This window comes from Nasonia vitripennis (genome assembly GCF_009193385.2).
Source record: "Nasonia vitripennis strain AsymCx chromosome 3 unlocalized genomic scaffold, Nvit_psr_1.1 chr3_random0004, whole genome shotgun sequence".
Lineage (NCBI taxonomy): Eukaryota > Metazoa > Arthropoda > Insecta > Hymenoptera > Pteromalidae > Nasonia > Nasonia vitripennis.
This window is the reverse complement of record NW_022279623.1, coordinates 2,343,398-2,367,631: the sequence shown is the minus strand read 5'-3', so window position 1 is coordinate 2,367,631 and position 24,234 is coordinate 2,343,398. Positions and strand designations below refer to the sequence as shown.

Genomic DNA, 24,234 nt, shown 5'->3' with positions numbered 1-24,234 from the left:
TTTTGGACTTATTGCATCAAGGACAATCGTGCGCATTAAAATGGACTTTAAACTTTGAACGTCCAATTATGATTATTTTTTTATTTCGTATGCACGCACAAGATATTCATGATCTCAATTTACGAATTAAGGTCCAATCAATTATATACAGCGGTGACGTGCGCGCATAATAGCTCTTCCATCTAAGACACGATGTGTCTAACGGCAAAATCTGAATGTCGCGAAAAATTCGTACCGTTAGCTTTTTAGGGTCGTTCGTTTTAATTCACAGACATAAATAGACGTTTACAGTGCTAGGCCATCGCAGAAAATATATCGCTCGGAAGCATATAAAAAGCCGGAAAAAAGAATGATATTCGTTTGAAAAACCTTTAGCTTCGGCGCGACGATCATGATTCGGTAGAAATTTATCAGAGCACACACACACGACTATACGCGCGTAAAAACACCGGTTCTCCAAAATAGGTTCCCGTCTAATGCGTGTAAAAATGAAAAGATGGCGAGAGGAAAAAAATACAGTGGCGAGCAGTCTATCCAGTATTCGACGGTGGCTGCCGGTACGGAGGCTAGTTTAAAAATAAATATGCGTCGGATAATGAAAGATGTCTGGTCTACGACGAATCGCGGGCATTCGGTAAACTTACGCGCGTAAGTTCGTCTGGGCCATCGAGGCTACGGTTTTCAGGGCGAACTCGACCCGATTTCTAACGGGCGATTCAGGCCCGTGTATATAAATGAGCAGAGCAGCAGTAGCAGTAGCAGTAGCAGCAGCAGAAGCAGAAGCAGCAGCAGCAACAGCAGCAGCTCGAGCTGCTGTAAACGTGTGCGCGAGAGAGCGCGCGCGTCAAGAGTGCCGAAAGGAATAACGGGGTCCTGTCCAAAAAAGAGCCCGCGGCTCCCACCGTTATCGGCCGTTAGAAGCAGCGAAACCAGTCGATGAAAAAAAGGCGGAAACGAGAATAACCGGGGCCAAACACAATCGCGAATTCCGCCAGGTGTGAGAGGTGCCGTGATCCGGCCGCGATACGCTACGTATATTAGATTCCCGACTAGGCGCCACCCCTCGCTTAAGCTGTGTGCGTACTCTGTATAGCTATTCTAGCTTCCCATAGTGGCTATAGAGAGCCTCGGCAGGTATGATTCAGCGTGCTGTTGGTTTTACATTTTGATTTGCTTATAATTACGAATTAAATAATTCGAGACAACAGTCGAGAGAGGAGTGTATGTAAAGAATGATAGGGCTGATGGTTGAGCAACATTCAGTCGTACATGCAATTTCGCTTAACTCAACGAGATGGGGCAATCAGGCGTATCCTATATAAACGAGCATGTTTTTATAATTTTATTATTTGAAAACACAGTATGATATATACAACCTATATTTGAGGTTTCTTATGCATTACTTAATTCCGGCTATTAATAAGATTCTTTCACAAACAGCATCGCGTATCTTAGTAGTAGGCGCCTCGAAAAAGATAATATATCAGAAAGACGGTTTAAAGTTCAATGGCAAAAAAGCCTTTGAAAAAAGTTTCCGGCTAGTTTACTCATTGTTTTTGAGCGCAGGTTTACACATTCAGGGTGCATTTTTCACACCCAGTGGGGAGGATGTTAGTAGTTATGCTTGTATCGCAGAATATTCGAGTAAAAACGAAGCAATCAATGAAATTATTTACAAAATACTTATTTACTCTATATCGATACGAATTTTTTCAGACGGAGTTTTGTTATTTTCTTTGCACATCAGCGTGTTTACAGTCTGGTGCAGCCAAGATGCGCTTTATTATTCACCGCGTGCTTGAACGCGGGATTTCCTAATCAATCGATATTATTTACACACACGTTCGTCCTTTGCAGAGGTTAACTCTATTTATTCACAAGAAAAACACTTCAGAGGCAGGAAAGATTTGGTCACATTGACTTCTGGCAAGAATACATTGCACTGGTTTTAACAATTACGCCGCAAAAGAATAATTGAGCATTTGAGGGTACTGCTACCAAATCGTTTTTATTATTATTATTATTATTATTATTTCAAGAGCACAGATACAACTGCGCGCGTGCCAATCGGAACTCTTCCTTGTTATTGAGCGTAATACGACTCGTTTAATCTATTATTAATTCTTTTTTATCGATTGCCCTACAAGTTCATTCTACTTTACGTCTGTTTTGATCGATCCGTTTCAGGCTTAGATCTGCAATATAGAGAAGTGAAGAAGCAGAGTTACTCACCTTCAAAGATATAGTAATAAATTTATTCAAAACGGAAAAAATGCAAGTATTGGGTGAATGTTTCGAGAACCATACATTATAGGCTCGGAAACTAATCGCTAGTTCTGGGGGAAAAGGATAAGCTTCAGCTTGTCCTCCATTGAGGGTATTAGCGGTATTATAATACTTCGGGAAGAAGCCCCACGCCAGATCTAGTGAGAAATGCCTATATACCCAGATATTTGACAGAAGTGATAATTAGGAGATGGGCCGACCTTCCTGTTATTGCTCATCTGGACCGTGTTTGTCGCACGTCTTCGCCCATCATAAAACAAGGGCTGCGCCATCTGAGAAGCTTATACCAATAAATCTTTCGAGTTTGGCTATGATATGGACTCAGCAGCGCATCAGCTTGAAACTTCCCCTCTCGTATTTAGGCAAAATGCTTAAGCCTAAACTTCAACAGTTGTAAACTTATATATTTATGTAATGAACATACTTATTTCTTGTAATAATATATTTTTATTTAGGTTTTACATTATAGAAAAAAATATTATATCATGTAGAAATATGTCTTCGCGAAACATCGGATGGTGCTATTTTTCAAACACGTCATATAAACGAATTAGAAATAAAATTTGTTATGCTAATTCTAAAAATATATTTTAAAATGACCACTTATAAAATTTTAATCATTCGTTGAATAATTAACGAATAGTCTCTACTACTGACTCCGTCGCATACTGCCTTATACAATTTAGTCAGTCAATCAATAGAATTCGCAATATTGCAATACGATTGGGCTTCAACAATTTTTCAAAAACAACGTTCGACACGTGAGCAATATGCATCCGCGTACGAGTCGACGCACGTGAGCGCACGCACACTACAAGTATATATAAGTATACAACAGGCCGTAAAAATCGTCCTCTCAATTTCAGCGAGTTATATGCGCTATCGGTCGCTATACTCGCTCGCGCCTCTACTTATTAACGCGGTCACATCTATCTTTCCCTCTCCAGGATCCTGGTGTCTCATTCTTTAATCATATATATCTCTCTAGTACTCGCGGCTACTGCCGTCTCTTATCCTTTCCCTCCATCATCGCCTCTCGGTTCGTCGAACTCTCCTGGCAGGATTTCTCGATTCAACAGAGATCAATGCGAATTTCGTTCCAGCTCTCCGCGCGAGTCGGCTTATACGTATGTGCGACCCGATGTGCACACGCGCGCATATGCGCGGCCCGTCTACCTTTGGACGCATGTATATTGTAGGTATACAACTGCAGCACCCGCAGCGCGGCCTATGTTCGGCTCGAGCGCATTAGAGAGAATGCAAGGTGTAAGAGAAGGTGCGCTCGCGAGCGAGCGAGTGAGCCGGCGCAATATCGCGTTGGAGGTGGAGTCTCGTGCGGGAATGTAAGCCGTAAGGTAAGCGGCATCCGGGCAATGCCCTCGCATGTAAACAATCAGAAATCGCGCGGACGGTACCTCTCAGAAGTATGATACACTCCTCATGTGGCATGTTTTTTTTTTCTCCTCATTGACGATTGTTATACTATTGTGACATTCAAGTGTTTTCGGACTACCTCATCGCATCTCAGAAATTTTTTAAAATTTTTCTCCTTGATTCGCCGATGAGAGAGTTTTTGAGAGTCGTTTCGCAGCTGTTGCAAAAGTACCGAAAGAATGATTTTAATATTGATGAGGAAGTTTCTAATGCTTATATGGAACTCACTGTATAAATGCACGTATATGTTAGCCATTTTCCAATGGTCTAAAGATAGTTGCCCCCTCTTTCTCTCTTTCTTCGAGGCACGTCTTTCTCTTTGCCTCTAATTTCTTCTATTCACGGGTTGAGCCCAGTTCACTGGGTCACACATCCGATTTCACGTGGTTAGTGCCTGGAATTTTAAATGCGGCGATCCTTAACTGGAAGCAATTTTTTCCATGCCATTGCGTAATTCGGTAGAATTTTAGCATACACGCATACCTATTATTTAAGATGTATTCGCATTCATGTGCCAGAGAACGGATTCCTACTGTCTCTCATATTTATTTATCGAAAGTTTGGTAAACAATTCGAAACTCATACAAATTAATTTGGAAATAAATTTAGAAAGTAACTATGATGGAAAAAAAATTCAAAAAATACATTATTTTTTATATACTCATTGAAAAAATTTTAGATATCGTTTCTAATCTGTTTTGCATTACAAACTAACTCGTGTGTTTGCCCATATAATTTTTAATCGATGTTACCTGAAAATAGTCGATTGGTTATCCTTTTCAAATCATGTTGCAAAATTTGCATTTTGCTCATGCAATAAACTAATGCATAAAATATTGTGCCTTGATTAAAAGAAGCGCGTAAAATCCCGCTTCGGTTGATGAATTTTTTTTTTTAAATATCCGCATATTGCGCACCACTTCGCCACTGAATTTCGTTATTTTAAAAAAACCTGTATAAATCTTTGTAAAAAGAGAAAAAGCTAATCCACATCGAGCTCTGGATTTCCCAAATCGCATTTCTGACAGCCAATAAAAATGACGAACATCGAGCGCGCTGTATGAAGTGAAACTAACGATTTCTATGTAGTTCATTGGATTGAGAAACTGGGTCATACCGATCTCTCATAAACCGGCAGTAAAATAAAAACGTTAGAGATAAAAAAGAAATCGTTATTTAATAAATGCTCAAACGCTCGCGTGCGCTAATAAAACTATAACCATAAACGTACAGTATAAGTCAAATTATCTCGCGGCGTGCGCGTATAAAAAGGAAGGAAAAAAAAAGAAAGAAGCGACTCTCGAAAGATTGAAGGAGTAAAAAAGAATTAGCGCGCTCGTAAATCGTCGGAGAAGCGAATAATGAAATTCAGCACGGCTCCGGCTTAATTTTTAGGTTATTCTCGAATTTTCGAAATCGCCGCTTAATTTTGAATTCCGTGAGGAAACGCGCATACGCATCGTGTTTAGCGTCCATTTGCTAAACATCTGGTATATTTATATACTCGCGCGCGGCTCCTGCGAAGAGAGATCATCGATCGACTAATACGCCGGCGTTTTATTATCCTCCTGGCGTAAGGATTCGATTTCGTAATCGTATGCTCTAGTCCTGTCCGAATCTCTTGCTCGGTAATTTATGCACACACGTGTGCAGTCCCATGGGTTGTTCACGCATGTGTGCGGTATGGCGTTTCGTCGTCGTCGCCGCCGAGCAGCAGCGGCTAGACCTCGCTGGTTCGATGAACCATCAGAGAAATTCTCTTTCGAAGAGTATGCGAATGCGCGAACGCGTTCTCCATGCGGACGGTCATTCACCTCTCCTATAGACCACAGACGTATTGCAGACGCTAAAGCGCGCAATCCCCCCGATGCTACCACCTATCAACTTGTCTTATTCTTCCTCGTCTCCTTATTCGCCTTCTCCTTACTCTTCGTTATCCTTCGTACCTTATTGGCCTTTCTCTAATCGCTTTCCCGTCCTATATTATTTGCGCCTCGTTTGACGGCTTGCGAGGCGCTTGTTTTGCTTCTGGACTGTTTTGCAAAAATTGGTGTGTGCAAAAACACTGGTGTTCTGTACATGACTTGAATTTGATAGCATCTCTATATATATATATATATATTTAGGTTAATAGTTATTAAATTTTTTCAAGAAATTAAAATTTGAAGGATCGTAATTGTACATTCCAAATTGATGATGACGGATGATGTGTATCTTGTTTTAGCTGGTTGACGTTTTAAATAACTACTCGTTTTATGGAATTTGCCAACGGTGGAATCACTTTGCTTTATTCATATGTTTTCAATTACTTTAGATTCAGACGCATGCTTCAAGTCGACTGCGTTATATGTTGATCTAATGCTTCTAAACTCTAGGGACTATTACGCATTACCATGCAGACAGCACATGCATAGGATTTGGCACGTGTAAGAGCACCGAATAGTCATCCAGACGATCTTGAAATTGATAGCATGCAGGAATTGCAAATTGCCTGACTTTTTATTATAGTTCTACGCGTTTACAAGGATTTGAGATCGGGATTTTTGTGATTTTCTGCATGGTTTTGTTTGGTACAACTGTAATTTTTTTTTATTCCCTAGGATAATTTTTATTAAAATTAATATCGCGTTTAACCTATTTTATCAGTATATCAGTAAATAATTAACATCTTACTTTCAATGTGACTCCGGTATGACTTTATGGATATAGTAGTAAGTTGTAGGGGTAAAAATGATTGCTTTGATTGAGTGGTAACTTTCAAACTACTTAGTTGTGATCGCCTTTACTCTGCACATGCTGTTATATCGACTGATTATTTTTAATTCAAAGCCGTGAATTCTTAAAATTTTGCGGCAACATTAAACACGTAACATTTTATCATGTTTGTCAAATTCGTTTAATTTAAAATTCAGAAAAGATACTGCGTAAAAACGCAAATGCATAACACGCATTTATAATTTACGGATTTAAATTGAAGGTCAGTTAAAGAGTAATTGATACGTGTGCCGGTTCACGTGTAAGTTGGATGTGCGTTGATAAAGTCTTATTGGTATCATCATACAGGAAAACAAACAACTTATATCTTAAACTAGGAATGAAGGCGCGCTTCGCGCGCTCTTGATTCTATCTCTGTCTAATAATACTGGTAGAAAATCTACCATAAGTGTTGGTCGGCACACTGAGGTCTGCTAATATTTTATAAGCATGTAACATGTTACTAAATCTCTCAAAACTATTTTTTAATAAATATATTAATAATGCTCAATGTCGTCATCATTGGTTTGAATAGTGAATTTGAAGAAAAGTTCAGTATAAGAGTCAGTGGGTTTGCCTATCATTACAATGCCATTTATTTGTATTATAAAAAAGCTATACAACAAAAATTTTACACAGATACTTACTATGCTACCTAGAAAACATGTAACCTACATGATTATGATTTAACTGTTTTCATTCATATTTTCACATCGAGGCCCATATAAATTTTTAAATTTAGCGTATCAAATTTTGCTTGTAGACAGTCTCGTAGACTCTCATTCGAAAACCAACACGTCTAAAAAGCTCATATTTTGCATGTAGATTTCTTTCGACTACAACACTGATGTGAATGCAAACTCATGCTATACGACTAAATAATTATCATGGGTGATGTAGTCGAACACAAAAGTATTTCAGTTAACGTTGATTCAACTTTAAATATCTTTCCACAATCACAAAAGAAATCTATATGCAAAATATGAGCTCTCTAGACCTGTTAGTTTTCGAATGAGAAAAAATGCAAAAATGGAGAAACAGGTATCGGTCTCAAAATCTCTTACAACTGTTAAACGTCAAAATTATAATTACCTAAAACCTTGACAAAAAGCCAAAACATTTATCACTTTCACCATGTAAAAATATACTAGAAATCAGAAATACAATCTGCTAGAGATAGTAGTTTCTGCGTAACTGGCTATAAGTAAAATTTGACCTGCTCAATTAAAAAATTCGCATGAGCCTGGATGTGAAAATATGAACGAAAACAGTTAAATCAGAATCATCTAGGTTACATATTTCTAGGTAACATAGGAAGTGGCAGTGTCATATTTTAGTTGTCTAGTAGCCTTTTTACAATTCAAAGAGCATTGTATAATGATAGACTTAAACTTACTGACTCGGATACTGAACTTTTCTTTAAATTCACCTCTCAGACCTCACCGAGGGCGACTTTGGGCACAGAGACACAGTATATCTTCAAACTCTTTATTCTTTTAATTGAACTTCTCACTGACATTAAAAAAAAAACTAAATAATATTCACACACTTTATTACTACTTCAATTAGGGTTAGGGTGCCACTTTTCAATACGCATGTTGTAATACTACACACTCTTGGTAATGATTAATTTTTAATAAAATTTCTTGCTATTTATATTACATATATTTTATCTGTTATCAAGGTTTCCACATTTCATTTTAAACACCTCAAACATTTCTACCAGGGTTATGAGTTATGACTGTTTTGAGGGTTATGAATTTAAAGCGCGGTTCTAGTCTCGTTGCCTAGGCAACCAACCAGCAGCCAATCAGAATCACGTATTAAATGCTTCACAACAAAGGCCATCATTTTTTAAAGAGAGGATAATCCGTAAAACACCATTTAAAATCCCAAGGCAATATACAATCTGTAACCAGATTGGTAGTTCGATAAATATTAATAGAAGTCACAGAATATTAAATCATAAAGTACAAAGCAATAATGTAAAGTGTAATCAATTGTTTAATCAAGAGATTAAGTTAAAAGTATTATTTTTTTAATTTGTAGTATAAATAATGCGTTATCATTTTCTTATTATTTTTTGTGATGGGAAAGACCTGTGAAATATTTTTCATATTTTGGTGTAAAGGCGGTATTCATCGATTATACACATTGACCTGGTTTTAATACAACATTGTTTTATTTGATTTCTCAATCTATTGATATTTTTGATATCTTATTTTGCTTCCTCCTAGAGAAAGCTTTGTAATATTAAAATTTTGAGTTTCGTCAAAACTTCTAGAAAATACCATTTGGTGTGTTAGAAGTTCAAATCGTGTTTTTAGAAAATGTCCGTACGGATGTGTGTGTGTATGTATACCGTAATATTTCTGGAAATACTCCGTCAATATCATTAAAATTTGACATGTATGTATATTTTTGGATTCTGAATTCGGGAAAAACATTTATTTTTTATTTTTCTAACTATTTTTTTATGGCCAATTTTTGATTTTTGAAAAAAAAAATTTTGCGTTTTTTTCAATCATCCCATCGTTACAAACAATTCAGCAAATATGCATTTGAAAGAGAATAAAATTACCTACTTTTCCCCGTTTGGTCCTCGAGATCAACCGCTTTGTTCGGCAGATAAAATGAAAAAGGCGTTTTTTTTTTTAAATCCATATCTCTGATACTAAACATCATAACCTCACGAAAAAAATCATGTCGATGGATCACGTATCAAACTATATCTCATTTAAATTTCAAGTTATTTGACTACTTATTTTTTCAGTAAAAAATCGAAAAACTGGAAACAATGAGTTTTTTTTTGTACCTCGATTACGGAAGTAAAAAGGCTTTATTGCACTTGAGATTTTGTGGAAAAAGTAGATATTTTATGTGTCTTGGCTAAGTTCACTGCACAGCTTTCAAACCCCTATGGTTCTTAAGATATCAAGGTTTCAATTTTTTTTTGAAAATTTTTCGATTCCTTATATCTCTAAAATGATGCAGTCAAATGCTTCAAAATTTTATTTGCTGATTCACAAAAAAGCTATTTGCTGCTAAAATTTTAAACGATTTCGTCGAGCGGTTCTCAAGTAAAGAGCTAAAATGTAAAAACTGATTTTTCTCAAAACTTTTTCTTCCTCTTATAGGGGTGTCGTTACACGTCGTTAAAGTCTCTCCCTATGAATTGTCCCTATGCAACATGTTTTGAGAGTAGAATTATACGGCACAATATATATTTGTTTTTTTATAGTAAAATTATACGTAAGTTTTTATAGATTACAATCTTATTCTTTTAATACGATAACTTTATTTTTACAGAGTTATCCTTTCGTCAATCTCTTCTTTTTCGCGATTTTGAGACATTTTGATCGGATTTTTCTGATTATTATATATCTTTTGCTATAAGAAAATTGCTCCTCAGCAAAATAATTAAGCTTTGAAATATTTAAAATATCATTCACATACTGTATTTTAAAACAATATTTTATTTATTGGAACAATAAATTTCGTTGGCGGAAGCTGCGTGCCAATGAATTGGCAGCGGTTTTTCTTTTTTAAGAAGGTTCCTTGTCATTTATTTAAAAAATGATTTATAATAAGTACACGATATATAATGCGGCAGTCATTTCAACGAACTAATGTTTGACATGGCAATTGACTTACTATTCGAGATCATTGAACAGGCTGATCAATGAAGTGTGGCTCTTAGTAAGTATTATCTAAAAAAATATTACTACTTCAAGATTTATATTTACTTTTTATTGCGTTGCTAATAGCTATATCAAAGTATGCTTGGTTGAACTTTATTTTTACCTAAAACACTGCGCATTTAATGTATTGAATACTATACGTGTTTGATATTGACTTGTATGTAGGCAGGAAATTTTCATTTTAAATCCCTGGTAGAAATGTTAACGGTTAATAAGCTAAGTTTTAAGACACTTAGCTAAGTTGTGGTTAACGATTTAACTAAATAAGCATTTAACCGTTATAAATGCATAGATATGACGCATTAACTCATGATAAAACGAAACTTTTGCTTGAAATTTGTCAAATGACTGTTACAATCCAAAAATTGTAGAAAAATACGTTACAATCGTAAAAAATCCAAATATTCGTAATAAGACATATATACGTTTTAATGCCAAAAAAGGGAAAAACAATTTTTAACTTAATAATAATACTGATGTGGCATTATAGATACGCATCACTACAATATTCGCAATATTTTAATTAATTTTTTTACATTAAAATTTGATAAAACTGGCCAATTAAACTTAGCTTTTTAACGAATTTCAACCTTTAATTTTCTATCAGGGATACATTCCGCGCAATTATTATAGAACTACTATATTGCCCGGTGCTCTTGAGAATTTTATGATTGTAAAATGTACATTTTTCTCAATCTATTATGTCGAATATTGCTCCATCGTCATGCATGAAAGTGGGAAAGTCCGTAAAGAAGAAGTGAATCAACGTAGCATTAATCGCAAAAAGGTGATAGCAAATTAATCTCTGATTACCAAGAGAGGACACGAGACTTTAGAGTTATGCTCGTGTAAGTTTCAAGTTCGAGGTTATCTCTGTAAAATGCCTCACACTTCAATTGGCGCGACGCATGATATTCCGATAATTTTCACTGACAATAAAGTAACATTTCTTGGTTTGCACAGTTTGCTTGAGTACCTATATCTTATAATTTTAGTCCTATATATAAGCAAAAGTTGATTAAAGCCATCTTGAATTGTTGATGTTAATTTTAAAAATTCTATATACTTGTACAGTATATTTATAATGCATAGATATCAGTAATTTTCACATATTCTTCAATTAATTTAAAAATATTCTGGTTATAACAGAATGTAGCAATATTAAAAATGTATATCTTGCATTGGAAAAAAATTAGCGCAACAATCCTGTATATCAAGGGGTCCATATTGAACAATCTTCACTCGGTTAGTATTGTGAAAAATAACATCTTTTATTCTTATTTGGCCAGTAAGACAGTTTTTTTTATCGGATTTCATATTGTACTACAGTACTACGATTCAGTAGAAGATGTGTTGGAGTTTTTGTTGAAACTTAGTTTTAGTATTTTGAAATATTATTCAGTTCTATTTTATTGTAGCTGGGAAAACCCAAGAACAGATGCCGTGCCGAGTCCGTCGCCGAACTCGGCAGCGCATCTGCCCGTTTTATAATGATAAGCTTCTCGGAGACGCGGTCTGTTTGTTGCCTACGAAAAATACGTGCAACAAACACGGCAATGAGGGATTAAAAAGGAGCGCGCACTTCGCTGAGTGCGCGCTCTTTATGATACCCAGGTGAGCGGCGGGGGCTATTAAGAAGGGTCCGTCCGCTCACGCTTGACCGCGTCGTCGCGTACCTGGATATCGGCAGCGTCCCTCCTGCGATCAGCCGTAGGACCGCGTCACCGAGGCATTGTAATACCCTCAGCGGAGGATAGCCGTTAGTTCTAACCGAATCGAGCAAGCGAGTCGAACGCTTCACTGACATCTGACTACGCTGTCATACTTGTATTAATTTCTTGCTCTTTTTTTGTATTAATAAATATATTCACCGTGAGAAGTTATACCCTGCTTGATTTTTATTTTCAACAAGATGCATACAGAAAATACGAGGATATTGAGAAGTTGACTTTTGACTCTGTTCAACGAGCTACAGAATTTTTCTTTTGAATAGTCGACGAACTTCAAATATTGCATTTTAAACACGTGGTGGTCCATATTGGATGCATCTCTTCTACTCTTTGAATAATTATTCTATAAGAATCCTAGCGAAATCTCATGCCATGGGCGCGTGATGAGTACATAAGCTCAAAAAGCTCTTAAGACCTATTATCATCAATCCTATTCGATTCAAATTTTGAGCAGTTTTATTGTGTTTATTCGTTTAAAAATCGATTTGCGCGCGTGCCACGTGCGCTCGCGCCGCAAAAACATCTTCGCCAGTAGCCGGCGAGTATGACGACGATCCCACGTGGTCATTATCACAGCCGCACGCATTCTCCGAAATGTTTTTCATGGCCACCAAGGTCAGAAGGATGAATAGGAGAGGAGGGGAGATTTTAAAGAGCAAACGAGATATACGTAGTGAGAAGACGTGTGCATGCGTGCGCGCATACTACGTGTAATCTGGAATCACGCCGGTATAATTATATTAGTCTCCCGGGTACAACACCACTTGAAAATCTGTCATAGCAACATGTGCTTGGGCTTTGTTTTCGTTCAGGATTTTGACCTTATGAATTGAAAATCGTCGTGCCCCGCGATATCGTGATCGTTGCTTTTTACAAGGAGCGTGCGTTGTACTATATCATAGTAGGAAGAATTAGCGATAAAGTTAAGTTGGATCATTATTTCATTAATAGATTTTACGCAATGATTTAGGTAGCTGATAACACCTTTCGTGCGAGTTCCGTAGTTTCTGCTCGTTCGCCTTTAATCTTATACATAATACGGCTTTAATGAGTAAAACTACGTAATGGACAGGTGTTGATTCAAGTCCTCGCGCACTCGTCAAATGAAGCATATTTGCATGACGTTCTGAAATTCTTATCTGTGATCCAAGTCTGTAACCGTATGCGGGAAGCCAAAGATAAAAGTGTTGAAAAAGTAACCAACAATCATTAGCGCGCTAAAATACGATCGGTAGAATGAATGTCGCAGGAATTCATTCACCATATGATGCACATGAGATTAGAGAAAATAGATATTCATTGTCTTTAGTACGTAGAACAAAATACGACAATTCATCGCGCAACTATGCAGAATATTGAACGAAGTATCTGACAATGGCATGGATCGACAGACAGAGATCGTACATATAGCTTGGAGTGACGTATTGTCTTATTGAAATTTTTACGTCACAACTAAACGCGCCGCATATGTATCTCAATCTCAGTGATACTCGTGGTGTCGGCCGTCGGTCATTGACGGGTAGTATTCAAGTTCGGGATTTCCTTGCTCGCTCCCCTTCTTTTCCTTTTGTTTGTTGACAGTCTTTCGCGTCTATTTCTTTTTCTTCTTCTTCTTTTTCTTCTTCTTCTTCTTCTCCTTCTTCTTCTCCCCTATTTTTTATTATCGTTTCTTCCATTCGACTTGTTTTGATTGCGATTATTTGTATGTATACTCGTACCTTGTTTGTTTCTCGGATTTTCAATTGAGTGACTCGCGAGTAATTCTACTTGGCGATTGAAAATTTCCCATGAATGTTTGGGGTATTTTATATTTGAATTGTTTGGCGTTGTATCGTACACAAGAGATTGATATCACTCGTATACTACTGATGATTTTTCTTGATAATTATTTTTCTATATGCATTTTGAGTACCTCATTGCAAAGTACTCGGCGATTCTGTTTTTTTTTTTCAACGAGAAAGAAAAACCTGTGATCCGTAATGAAATCATGCATACAATAATGATCCCGAGAATTCGCGTTATCTTAATGCAGATTGTCTGACACTGACACACGAACTTTGTACTTTCTTTAATTCGAGCTCGCATAAACGCACATTCCTGCAAGGAGTTGAATCACCTTATACGTGACGGAACGATGCAAAAGATGAATGCATTCATTGCTGGAAACATTTCCAAACGAGTTTACCTGTCGGGAGCTTAAACTTTAATAATAAGCGTTGCTCGTACATGTTTTCGCGTTAGAATTATTGATGCATCGGGGAAATAGATAAGTAGCAATAATTTGTTATTTCACATCGGGCGTTATTTCATCCGATTGTTGAGAACGACCGCTTTATGAGAGCGCGAGATCGCTGGCCTTAACACGAATGATCTCCTCAATGTCAGTGTTTTCGTCACGCGCGCGCGCGCTCGAGACGGCGCTACGAAATACACCCAACACCTACGGGAAGGAAGGAGCTCGGCCGAGAGATGGATGTACTGTAATTTGGTTACTTGCTCCATTGCCTTACAACGTCAGTTGCACAAGTTACTGATGGCGCGCGCTATAGCTATGCGGCGGCGCGCTTATACGATGCCGGACTGTAAAGTGGCCGATCCACAATACAGAGGCGTGAGCTGATTTTTATTTGGACACGAGCGCTGTACGGTATACTCAAATTTTATGGTTATCGGCTCTATTTACCAACGTAATGCCTGTCGCAACTTTCGTTAAATAAGGCGAACTCGCTGCAGCGGTGAATCGTCAATTCATGTGCTTCTTCTATTCGCACTTTTGTGTACAGATCCGATATTTTGTTTTTTTTTTTTAAAGTCTCGGAATGCTGAGAATTCTCCAATCTGTGCGAACACATTGGAACGGCCGAAAGATTTGCCCGATAGCTGCGCGTTGATTAGTATACGCTCCGGACAATTATCAGTTACGAGCATATCCGTCATTTTTAAGTGATTAATTGCGAGCGGCTGTCAGTGACCCTTCATTACGGTCTAGCCGCGTTGGATCGCGCGCTGGTATCAATTCATTTAATTTGTCGAGTGATATCGTGGGTGCCTCGTACATATACGGAGACATGTGCGTGGTAGGAAGAAAAAGAAAGAGACGAGATCTGCTGTACTCGATTGCCGATATCGGGTCCCTTATTTTTTAAATTATAAAGGAGAATTCGGGCATCGCGTAGATGATGCGTTTACGCTTTTAGACGCTGAATCATTGTTTCGCTACACTGAAAAAATTTGCAGTAAGTCAGCGAGTTCAATGGATTTCAATTTAATTTTCTATAAGCACACAACGATACCTCCGTATCAACGGAATCGAGCATCGATACTTTTTCACCTACTGCATGCATGCCATTCACGTAGAAAGAAAATGCTTTGCATAAGCTATATAGTTGATAATCATAATAATTATACCGTGTACACCGCAATTTGCATGCGATTACATCGTCGGTACATACAATCTCTCGCTATAATAAGCTTTGTTATGATTCCATTCGCGCGCGTAAAATGTTTATCGAACGTATGAGCTGATGATGAACGCCTGTCATCAAAAGAATGCATAATGCTTATATGCGTACGAGTATAAGTGTCATCGTTACAGTTTCCGCAACTCGTTCGGTTCGTTGCGTAAAGATAAATTGACTGAGTTGTTTCAGCGATGAGAAGAAAGATAAAAGAATGTTTCATCGTGTCGACACTGCGACAGAGCGTAACCCAATCAAAGCTAGCGCGCCGAGAGTTCGCGTTTGAAATTTAGGCGTGCATCTCTTTGGCAATAGGAAACGGCGGCAAGACGGAATCTCATTATTTCAACATCCGAGAAAAACCCGTCTGGCCGTCACTTCAACGCACAAAGCTGTTCAATAATTCGTCACAAGGTACACCGCATGGAGGCTTCATCAATATTCAGCATCGGAACAGCTATGAAAGCAAATCGTGCGTTTAACCGAGTGCCTGAAAGAGAGAAAAAACACACTCCTGCTGCTACTGCACTGTATAGAGACAAGTGTACAGCAACTCGAGGAGAAATGATACGGAGGAAAAGGAGAGAAAAGAGAGGAGCTCCTGTCGCCTCGGCGTCCAGCCGGCAAGTGCTGCGGCGGCTCTCCCCGCGGGCCCCCTCCTCCCGGGTCGTCGGGCCCCCTTTAATGATCCCGATTCCGTCTTTCCCACCGCGCAGGGTATTCACGTCTCTCCCACCTGTCGACTCTTTCTCTCTCTCTCTCTCTCTCTCTCTCTCTTTCTCTCTCTTTCCCAGCGCGGGTAAAATCCGCGTGGAGCTCGACCAACGAAACGGTGCGCCGGGGGTCCGCCCTCGCAGCCCCTCTCTCTTTCTGTGTCTCGGTGGCGGGACTCCCCCACGCGACGACGTCAGCGCTCCGCAATCCGCCAGCAGCAGGCGGCGGGCTTGCGAGAGAGCGTAGCACTGCACGAGCCTGCGTACGCATACACACTGAGCGCCGGGCGAAAGAGAGTGAGTCGCGACAGTCCCGCATCGAGTTCTCGGGTCCTATCTCAAAGTGCCCCACTCCTCGAGCGGCGGCTCGAAGCTGCGGCGGCGGCGGTGGCCGGCTCGGGGATCTGCAGAGGCACGAGCGCCGCCGCCGGCTGATGAGTCACTATATAAGACAGGCAAGGACAAGAAGGTGTATGTTAGTACACACTAAATCCTCTGGTAGCTCGCACGCGCCGGCTATCCATACCGAGAGAGTGAGAGAGCAGGCGAGGCGAGCACAACGCAGCATCAGAGTTTACGCGTACTTTGTACACGCTACACATCGTTGCTGCTCGTTGTTTTTTTTCCGTTCATTTCTTCTCGTCTCCTCGGTGAGCAAGTGCGGCGCTTCTCTTGTCAAGCTCGCTCGAAGCTTTAGCGCCTATGAGACGGAGCACACGAGTCGTCGCAGTTGACTCGAGACTTTGAAAATCGGTATCGCGCCAGGCATCTCAGTGTCGCTACAAGTTCGATCGTCTATCGACGAGATTGAGGAAAGAAAGCAGCACGGATCGGCACAGTAGCTAAGATGTTCGTCGAACACGGAATCCAGTGGCTGTACGCGGCAATCGGCGGCACTCGCGCCGACGCCTTCCACACCCTTCTGGTGTTCTTCGGGGTGCTGGTGGCGGTGCGGCTGGTGCAGTGGTACCGGCAGCTGCGCTCGTTGCCCCCGGGGCCCTGGGGTCTGCCGCTCTTCGGCTACCTGCCCTTCATGAACGGCGTCGACATGCACCTCCGCTTCGGTGAACTGGCCAAGAAGTACGGCTCGATGTTCTCCGCGAGACTGGGCACCCAGCTGGTCGTCGTGCTCAGCGACTACAGGATCATCCGGGAGACCTTCAGACGCGAGGAGTTCACCGGCAGGCCCCACACCGAGTTTATCAACATACTGGGTGGATACGGTGAGTCTCGCAGACCTCTTTATAGAACGCGCCAAAGCTGCGCGCACGTGCACGCCGAGAGCTGCGTGCGCCTGCCGATTTCGACGCGGGGGGTGCGCACTTGCGCGAAAAGTTTATCGGGGAGACTTCGACCTCCTTTCGGGCCGGCTCTGTTGAGTAATGACTGGAATTTCTTTTTTCTCTCTCTCTCTCTCTCTCTCTCTCTCTCTCTCTCTTTCTCTGCTCTTTACGACGGATGAAGGTGTAGACTTTTAGTACCTTTTCGCTTACTGCGCGCTTGAACTTTCACTGTTTAAGGCTCGATACGTAATCCGAGTTATACTTTGCCTCGAATTTAACGTCATTTTTATGCGCGCACCGAGAGATACGCCCGTTTACATAAATAAAGCCGCATTAATTGGCTCTTGCCAAATTTGAGAAAACGCGCTTGAATTAAAGATTCCAATCGGTATCTCTCGTTGCGTTATTCACGAAATCGTGCATATACCGCGTGCATTAATTTGAAATCGGTGCGTATGCGCAGACGAGCGCGTCGCTCGAAAATTTGCAATTTGTTGACATAAAATCGTTTTGCAATCGGTTGACTCGCCGAGAACATTGAACTGCGTCAGCAGTGAAAAGCAACCGGCGATGCAATTGGTTCGTTGAATCGGCGGCGATCCCTCGAATTCAATGCCAAAATTCTCGTGAACAAGAATGCGAACTCTTATCGTCGTCGCGTTCACGCGCGTGCGCGCGCGCCGACTTAGTCACTGATATACTCGAGGATCAACGCTCGCCCGAGTTCAAGTGCCGATCCCTTCCGCCTGTCTTTGGCGCACGCGTTATGTTTCTCTCGCTATCTCAGTGTTTTCGCGGCGCGGCGTTGCAATTATCTTCGCAAAGTTTTCGAGTCTAAGTACAAAGTGAAATCTCTCTCGCTGATAAGTTTCGAGTGGTTGAGCGATGAACTTCGACTGCAAAATCGTCAAAAAAAAAAAAAATAAATAAAAGGCGGGACCGTAGTTCATGTAGAATGTACCCTCGTGTTGCAGGAATCATAAACTCCGAAGGCGCCCTGTGGAAAGACCAAAGAAGATTCATCCACGAGAAGTTACGCAACTTCGGTATGACCTACAGAGGAACCGGCAAAAAAGTCATGGAGTCGACGATCATGGTAAGTTCGGTCCTCTGCATTGAGTTGCAAAACAGCGTCAGGTGTTTAACCGAAAAATTTGCCCCGGTCATTGCAGAAGGAAGTCGACCTTTTCATCCGAGGCCTGGAGGTGAAGGAAGGCGCCCCGACCAGCGTCTCCTTCTCGCTCGGCATGTCGATCACGAACGTTATCTGCTCGATCATCATGGGCGTGCGGTTCAAGCACGGCGACAGCCGCTTCAAGCGCTTCATGAGCCTGATCGAGGAGGGCTTCAAGCTTTTCGGCCGGCTGAGCTTTGTCAACTACATCCCCATGTTCCGCTACCTTCCCTGGCTGCAATCGGTGAAGACCAAGCTGAGCGCCAACCGCGAGGAGATGGCCGACTTCTTCCAAGAGACCGTCGACCAGCACAAGGCCACCTTCGACGAGAACAACATACGCGACCTCGTCGACACCTACTTGCTCGAGATCGAGAAAGCCAAGGCCGAGGGCCGCGAGGACAAGCTCTTTCAAGGAAAGAATCACGGTACGTCGCTTTTCTTTTTCGTCGCTCAAGCCGAGTTTTCCTCTGCCGGCGAGTACAGCAAATCTCACGCGCATTTTCCCTCGCTCCTTTTACAGATCGTCAGCTGCAGCAGATCCTGGGAGATCTGTTCTCCGCAGGTATGGAGACCGTCAAGACGACCCTCGAGTGGGCCGTGATCCTGATGCTTCACCATCCGGAAGCCGCCCGCGCCGTCCAGGAAGAGCTCGACCAGGTGGTCGGCAGACAGCGCATGCCTTCCCTCGAGGACCTGCCCTTCCTACCGATCACCGAGGCCACGATCCTTGAAGTTCTCCGCAGGACGAGCATCGTGCCGCTCGGCACCACCCACGCCACGACTCGGTAAGTTGATGTTCAATACGCGTGCACTTAGCAGCCGTTCACCCGGGATGTTTATTAATAGAATGCGCGCGAGGTTCATGGCTGTACAGATCGCGCGCACCAGCTGATGTTAATGAGCCGTAATGTTAATTATAACGAGTTTTCATCGCGCCTCAACGGCTCGTATCGGCTTTTATAAATATTCCGCTCTCTTGAGCTGTATAACGAGATTACCCTCAAATTGTCGAAAGGGAATGAGAGGAAAGACGGGTTATCGCGAGCCAAATTTAGTAAAGTCAACACGAAGAAAGGGTCACTTGCGCGCGCGAGAGAAAGTCGAATTTTGAATAATCGGCGCTCGGCTACAGTTGCACCTGCGCTGCAGCGAGCATAAAGACGCGCGCGCGGTGTGCAGTGCGGAAAAACAGGATTAAAGGGAAAAGGAGTTCGCAGCCGGCCGGCCGCGAGCGTAGCTTTAAATATATCGCGCGCGGAAGCGGGCACAGCGCATTCAAAAAGAGAAGAGGAAAAAAAGCGCCGAGCCGTCGTCGAAAATCTTACATAGCCAATTAAAACAACTAAAGAGAAAGTCATCCGGGCGCAAATTTTTGAATCCGATCGCTCGCCGGGTATAACGGTCGAATAATTGCCGCCGCTGCCGAGTGAAAAAAAAGGAAAGAGAGAAAAAGAAACTCGAGCGCTCTTCGTATAGTTACACATTTTCTCCCGCCCCCCCTCTCTCTCTCTCTCTCTCTCTCTCTCTGCGCGTACCCTGCAGCGGAGTCTCGTTCCGCTCGTCTTCTGGTGTGTAACCATAATGGAGCAAATGTGTAAGTATAGGTGTTTGCGCGAGCGCGTGTGTGAGTCGTCGGTTGGCGAAGAGACCGTTCACAACGGTGCTCCGCTCGCGCGCCGCACACCGCATTGAATAAAAGTGAAAGTCCACTTGGCACTGCCGCTTTTCGGGACGGGCCCACCTTCGATTTCGAGGTCGATGACACACGCAGCGCTTACGGGCCTCTCGGCGCGCCGCTCGTATACGCGAGAAACCGAAGGGAAGTGCAGGAAAATGACGATCAAAGCTGCGAGATATCGGAGTATTTTCTCGTGGAATCAATTGCGGGCATTTCGCAATCGGCCGAAAATAAACAAAGGCACGAGCGCGCGCGTGCAAGCCTCCATTGATCGGAAAGGGACGAGTTTCTCTCGTTTGGCGGGAAAGAGCGTGACACGTGCTTCGCCTCGAGGTCCCCTCCCACGGGAAAAAGGAAGGTGTCCCTTGAGTCCGTAGCCTCGTTTTCTTTGTATCGCTCTCTCGTTACAGGCCTTTTTCTTAATTTCCACGCGAGCGCATTCACCTGTCGGGCCCCAGGCACACACACACACACACACACACTTACGCGGGTGCGCCGAGGAGTATCGATCGGCTCTCTGTCAAACGTTACATAAATCTGGCAAACGTGTTTGCCGAATTGCATAATTTTTTTTATGTAATGTTATCCGCTCGACACCGTTGTCGCGTAGTTCATCAGCACAGTTGCATTATTCCGAAATGATTTTTGTTTCGCTGCATCATAATACACTGCAGCAGCAGCAGCATTGATGGACAAATATTAAGCAACTGCACTGTATTGATAAAAGAACGCTTTCAAACTCGCGTAAACACGTCGCTGATTAAGCCGGAGTGCACACACACACACTGTCTTGACCTGATAAACCCATGCACTCGACACGTCCGAAAATACACCGCAAACAGATTAGCTCCGAATATCAATAATCGATTCAGTGACTCTCTCCTCTACACGTACGCATACCGCAGTCAATAGTAAATTAGCGACGATGCGGGTAATCTCTCGTTTTCTCCGAAATATCGAACGATTTTTATCAAAGTACAATACAACGACGACAACTAACCAAAGCTCTTTTTCATTCTCTGCTTGCAGCGAGGTCAATCTGAACGGCTTCACGATCCCATCGGGCTCACAGGTGGTCCCCCTGCTGCACGCGGTTCATATGGACGAGGAGCTCTGGGAAGAGCCAGCCAAGTTCCAGCCGAGCCGCTTCCTCACAGCCGAGGGCAAGGTCCACAAGCCCGAGTACTTCATGCCCTTCGGAGTCGGCAGGCGCATGTGCCTCGGCGACGTACTCGCCCGCATGGAGCTTTTCCTCTTCTTCTCGACTCTGCTGCACACGTTCGACTTCCGACTGCCCGAGGGCGCCTGTCTGCCCAGTCTCAAGGGTAACGCCGGCGTCACCGTCACCCCCGACCCCTTCAGGGTCTGCTTGATCAGGAGGGATAGGGACGTGCCGCTGAGGAGCGCCGGATCCAAGTAGAAGAATCGATCTGAGCTCGCCCGTTTTTCTTTAGTTTCTCAATGAGAAACGAGCGAGTTTATGTTTTAAAAGTAAGCACGGTTGCCGTTCCTATTTCGCTCCGAGCGAGCGAGACGAAAGCGCAGACTTATTCTCTCGAGTGTGCGAGGTTTTTTTTTCTTTTCCGATTTGCGTTTGGATTGTATACGACGAGATAGCGGCGCGATTGCTACAGTTTTTTTTTAATTATCTTGCGGTGAGCTTCGAATTCTCAAGCTTGCCGATTATATTGGACTGACCGGAGCTTTCGCGTCTGGCTTGGTGAGAAACATACAATTTTGAGTTGACATGCGACAATTGCGAACGAAAGAGAAAAACGGCCTGAAACGACAATGTTCAATGCAAAGCAATGCAAAAGTGAATTTCCGCCTATATCTCGCTCAGAAATCTATTAAGATTAGGGAGCGATCGAAGCCATCAGTCATTAAGCTTCGAGCTGCTTGAAACAATTTTTTAGAAAGTATAATACGAAGAAGGCGATAGGAAAAAAATATAATATCCAAAGTAGAGCGAGAGCGAGGTGAAATTCACTTCGTTCATGAGGGCGCGATGCGCGCCGAGCTTCGAGGACGGAATCTCCCTTATTTTTTAGGGTCCTCGATTGGAAAAACACGTGGATTCCCTCCTCTTCCTCGGCCGCGACTTTAGAGTACAAAAATAAAAAGAAGACAAGAAAAAATCGAAGCCTCGGAAGGTTTGAAGAGCTCTGCATGTGTTCTTAAGACCAATTTTTTTTTTTTTTTTTGCAACCCGTGTCGATTATTCTTTGTATATGTTTGTTTGTTTTTAATATTATATAGATATATCCCGCCGCCATAATATTTATTTATGTAAAAAGACAACACCGCTTCGCGACAGCAGCTTTTTTAATTTATTCCCCACAGCCTAGCTATAACCGACAGTTACCGGCAATAGTTTTCTCTCTTTATTGTTTAATTATCATCACTATTATAATCCATGGTTTTTGACCGTTATGTTGTAATCTCGTTTAACTGCAACCCAACAGAAGAGTCCTTGTACTCTCGTCAAGCATCATAATATATTACATCAGTTTTGTTCAAAAAGAAAAGCAGATTACAGATCCGTAGAGAGAGCTGCACGCAGAGGGTGGCTTCGCCGTAGAGTTCCTTTTATACTTGTATGTACATACGACCACTTAATATGCTAATATGCTAATTGTAAGTGTCTATTCTTTAGGATAACGCGTGCCTGAATTGTGATTGCGAGCTTGTTTTATACCTTGTGTATCTGTGAAAAAGAGCTGTATACGACTATTAGTTATTTATAGTGACGTACAGAGGAGAGCGAGAAGAAAGAAAAAAAAGGAAAGATCAAGCGATTGTTTACCAATAAGATCGTCGTCGATTTATACATTTACACGGACGATTGTCGACGCGCGATCGTTATAGCTCAGCTTGCAATAGAAGCGTTCTATGGATTTTTCTAGTCCATGATCTTTTCTCAAACTTGTTGTTGATTTTTTTCTTTCTTTTTTCTCTCTTCCTTCGATTCGAATGCTGATGAGTGCACGCATGTGTGAGTCCGTTTATGATGTGCGATCGTCAGATCGAGCCGAATGCCGCCGCACTGTGTTCACCTGTCGACCGCGAATTCATGTGTCGTAAGCCGTACGATTTAATATTGAAACATCTTTTTTTACAAAATGACAAAATAATAATAAAAATTACTTATTGAAAAATATGCCTTCTTATTGCAACTGCTTACACCATCATACCTCATCTTCCCACTGTACTTGAAAAATAATACATTTTCACGGGGGTTAGCAGTAAAAGCGACTTTCCTATACCGATCGTTACAACGAAGAGCCTTCGCCCTCGTTCCAGTGAGTCTGCGGTTGACTCTTTCTCGTGGGCCAGCCAAAAGAGAGTCGTTCTTATGGCCTATAGCTTTCTCTTCGCAGCCGCGGTCCGCGCACCGCATTTTCGGCAGTCCGAAAGTCTCTCACTCCGTCTATCTTTTCTTCTGTGCACACGAACACACATACACATTCGAGGCCCAAAAAACAACTCAGCGTCTAACGTTCGAGTGGGACGGCCGTTACCAGTTACGATAGAGAGATCGGATTTCGCGTCTGGCACATCGCATTTTTTATTTGAATAGCGTTTCTTTACTTTTTTCCGGAGGTACGCAAAGTCGACTGTGAAATTTCAATTTACGGTTTTTACATCCACGGACGGGAAAATTCGCTTCTAATCTTTCGTACCTTAAGCAACGTTCAAATGAGTACTTATATCGACGAATCAGCGGACGATCGAGCGTTGCCAAATCGGCGAGACACATTTTCGTCCGCAGGAAGGCCGTTACAAAATGATACATTACAAAATGATATGATGCTCTTGGCAAATCTCGCGAGAATTTGGCAAACCACGGTATAACGAGCTAATAGTCCCGGTCCGGTTCAGATGTATACTTGCGAAATCCTGTACGATGCATGGAATAGTTTCTGAGCCGCCAGATCAATCAGGCCCGCGGAATCGATGACCTGCGATATCGGCTATCAAAGCTCTCGCGTCGTTGTCGCCTCTCTAAACTCTATACCC

At 41.9% G+C, this 24,234-nt stretch overlaps 1 protein-coding gene across 1 annotated transcript; it reads left to right on the top strand.

Moving 5' to 3' along the window:
- Positions 1-16,497: 16,497 nt before the first annotated feature.
- LOC100116261 (cytochrome P450 18a1) lies at positions 16,498-23,372 on the top strand. Its single transcript, XM_001600748.5, has 5 exons — positions 16,498-17,299; positions 18,334-18,455; positions 18,532-18,961; positions 19,057-19,321; positions 21,244-23,372. The coding sequence occupies exons 1-5, from the start codon at positions 16,924-16,926 to the stop codon at positions 21,632-21,634; spliced, it is 1,584 nt and encodes a 527-aa protein (XP_001600798.2). The 5' UTR covers positions 16,498-16,923; the 3' UTR covers positions 21,635-23,372.
- The last annotated feature ends 862 nt before the right edge of the window (positions 23,373-24,234 follow it).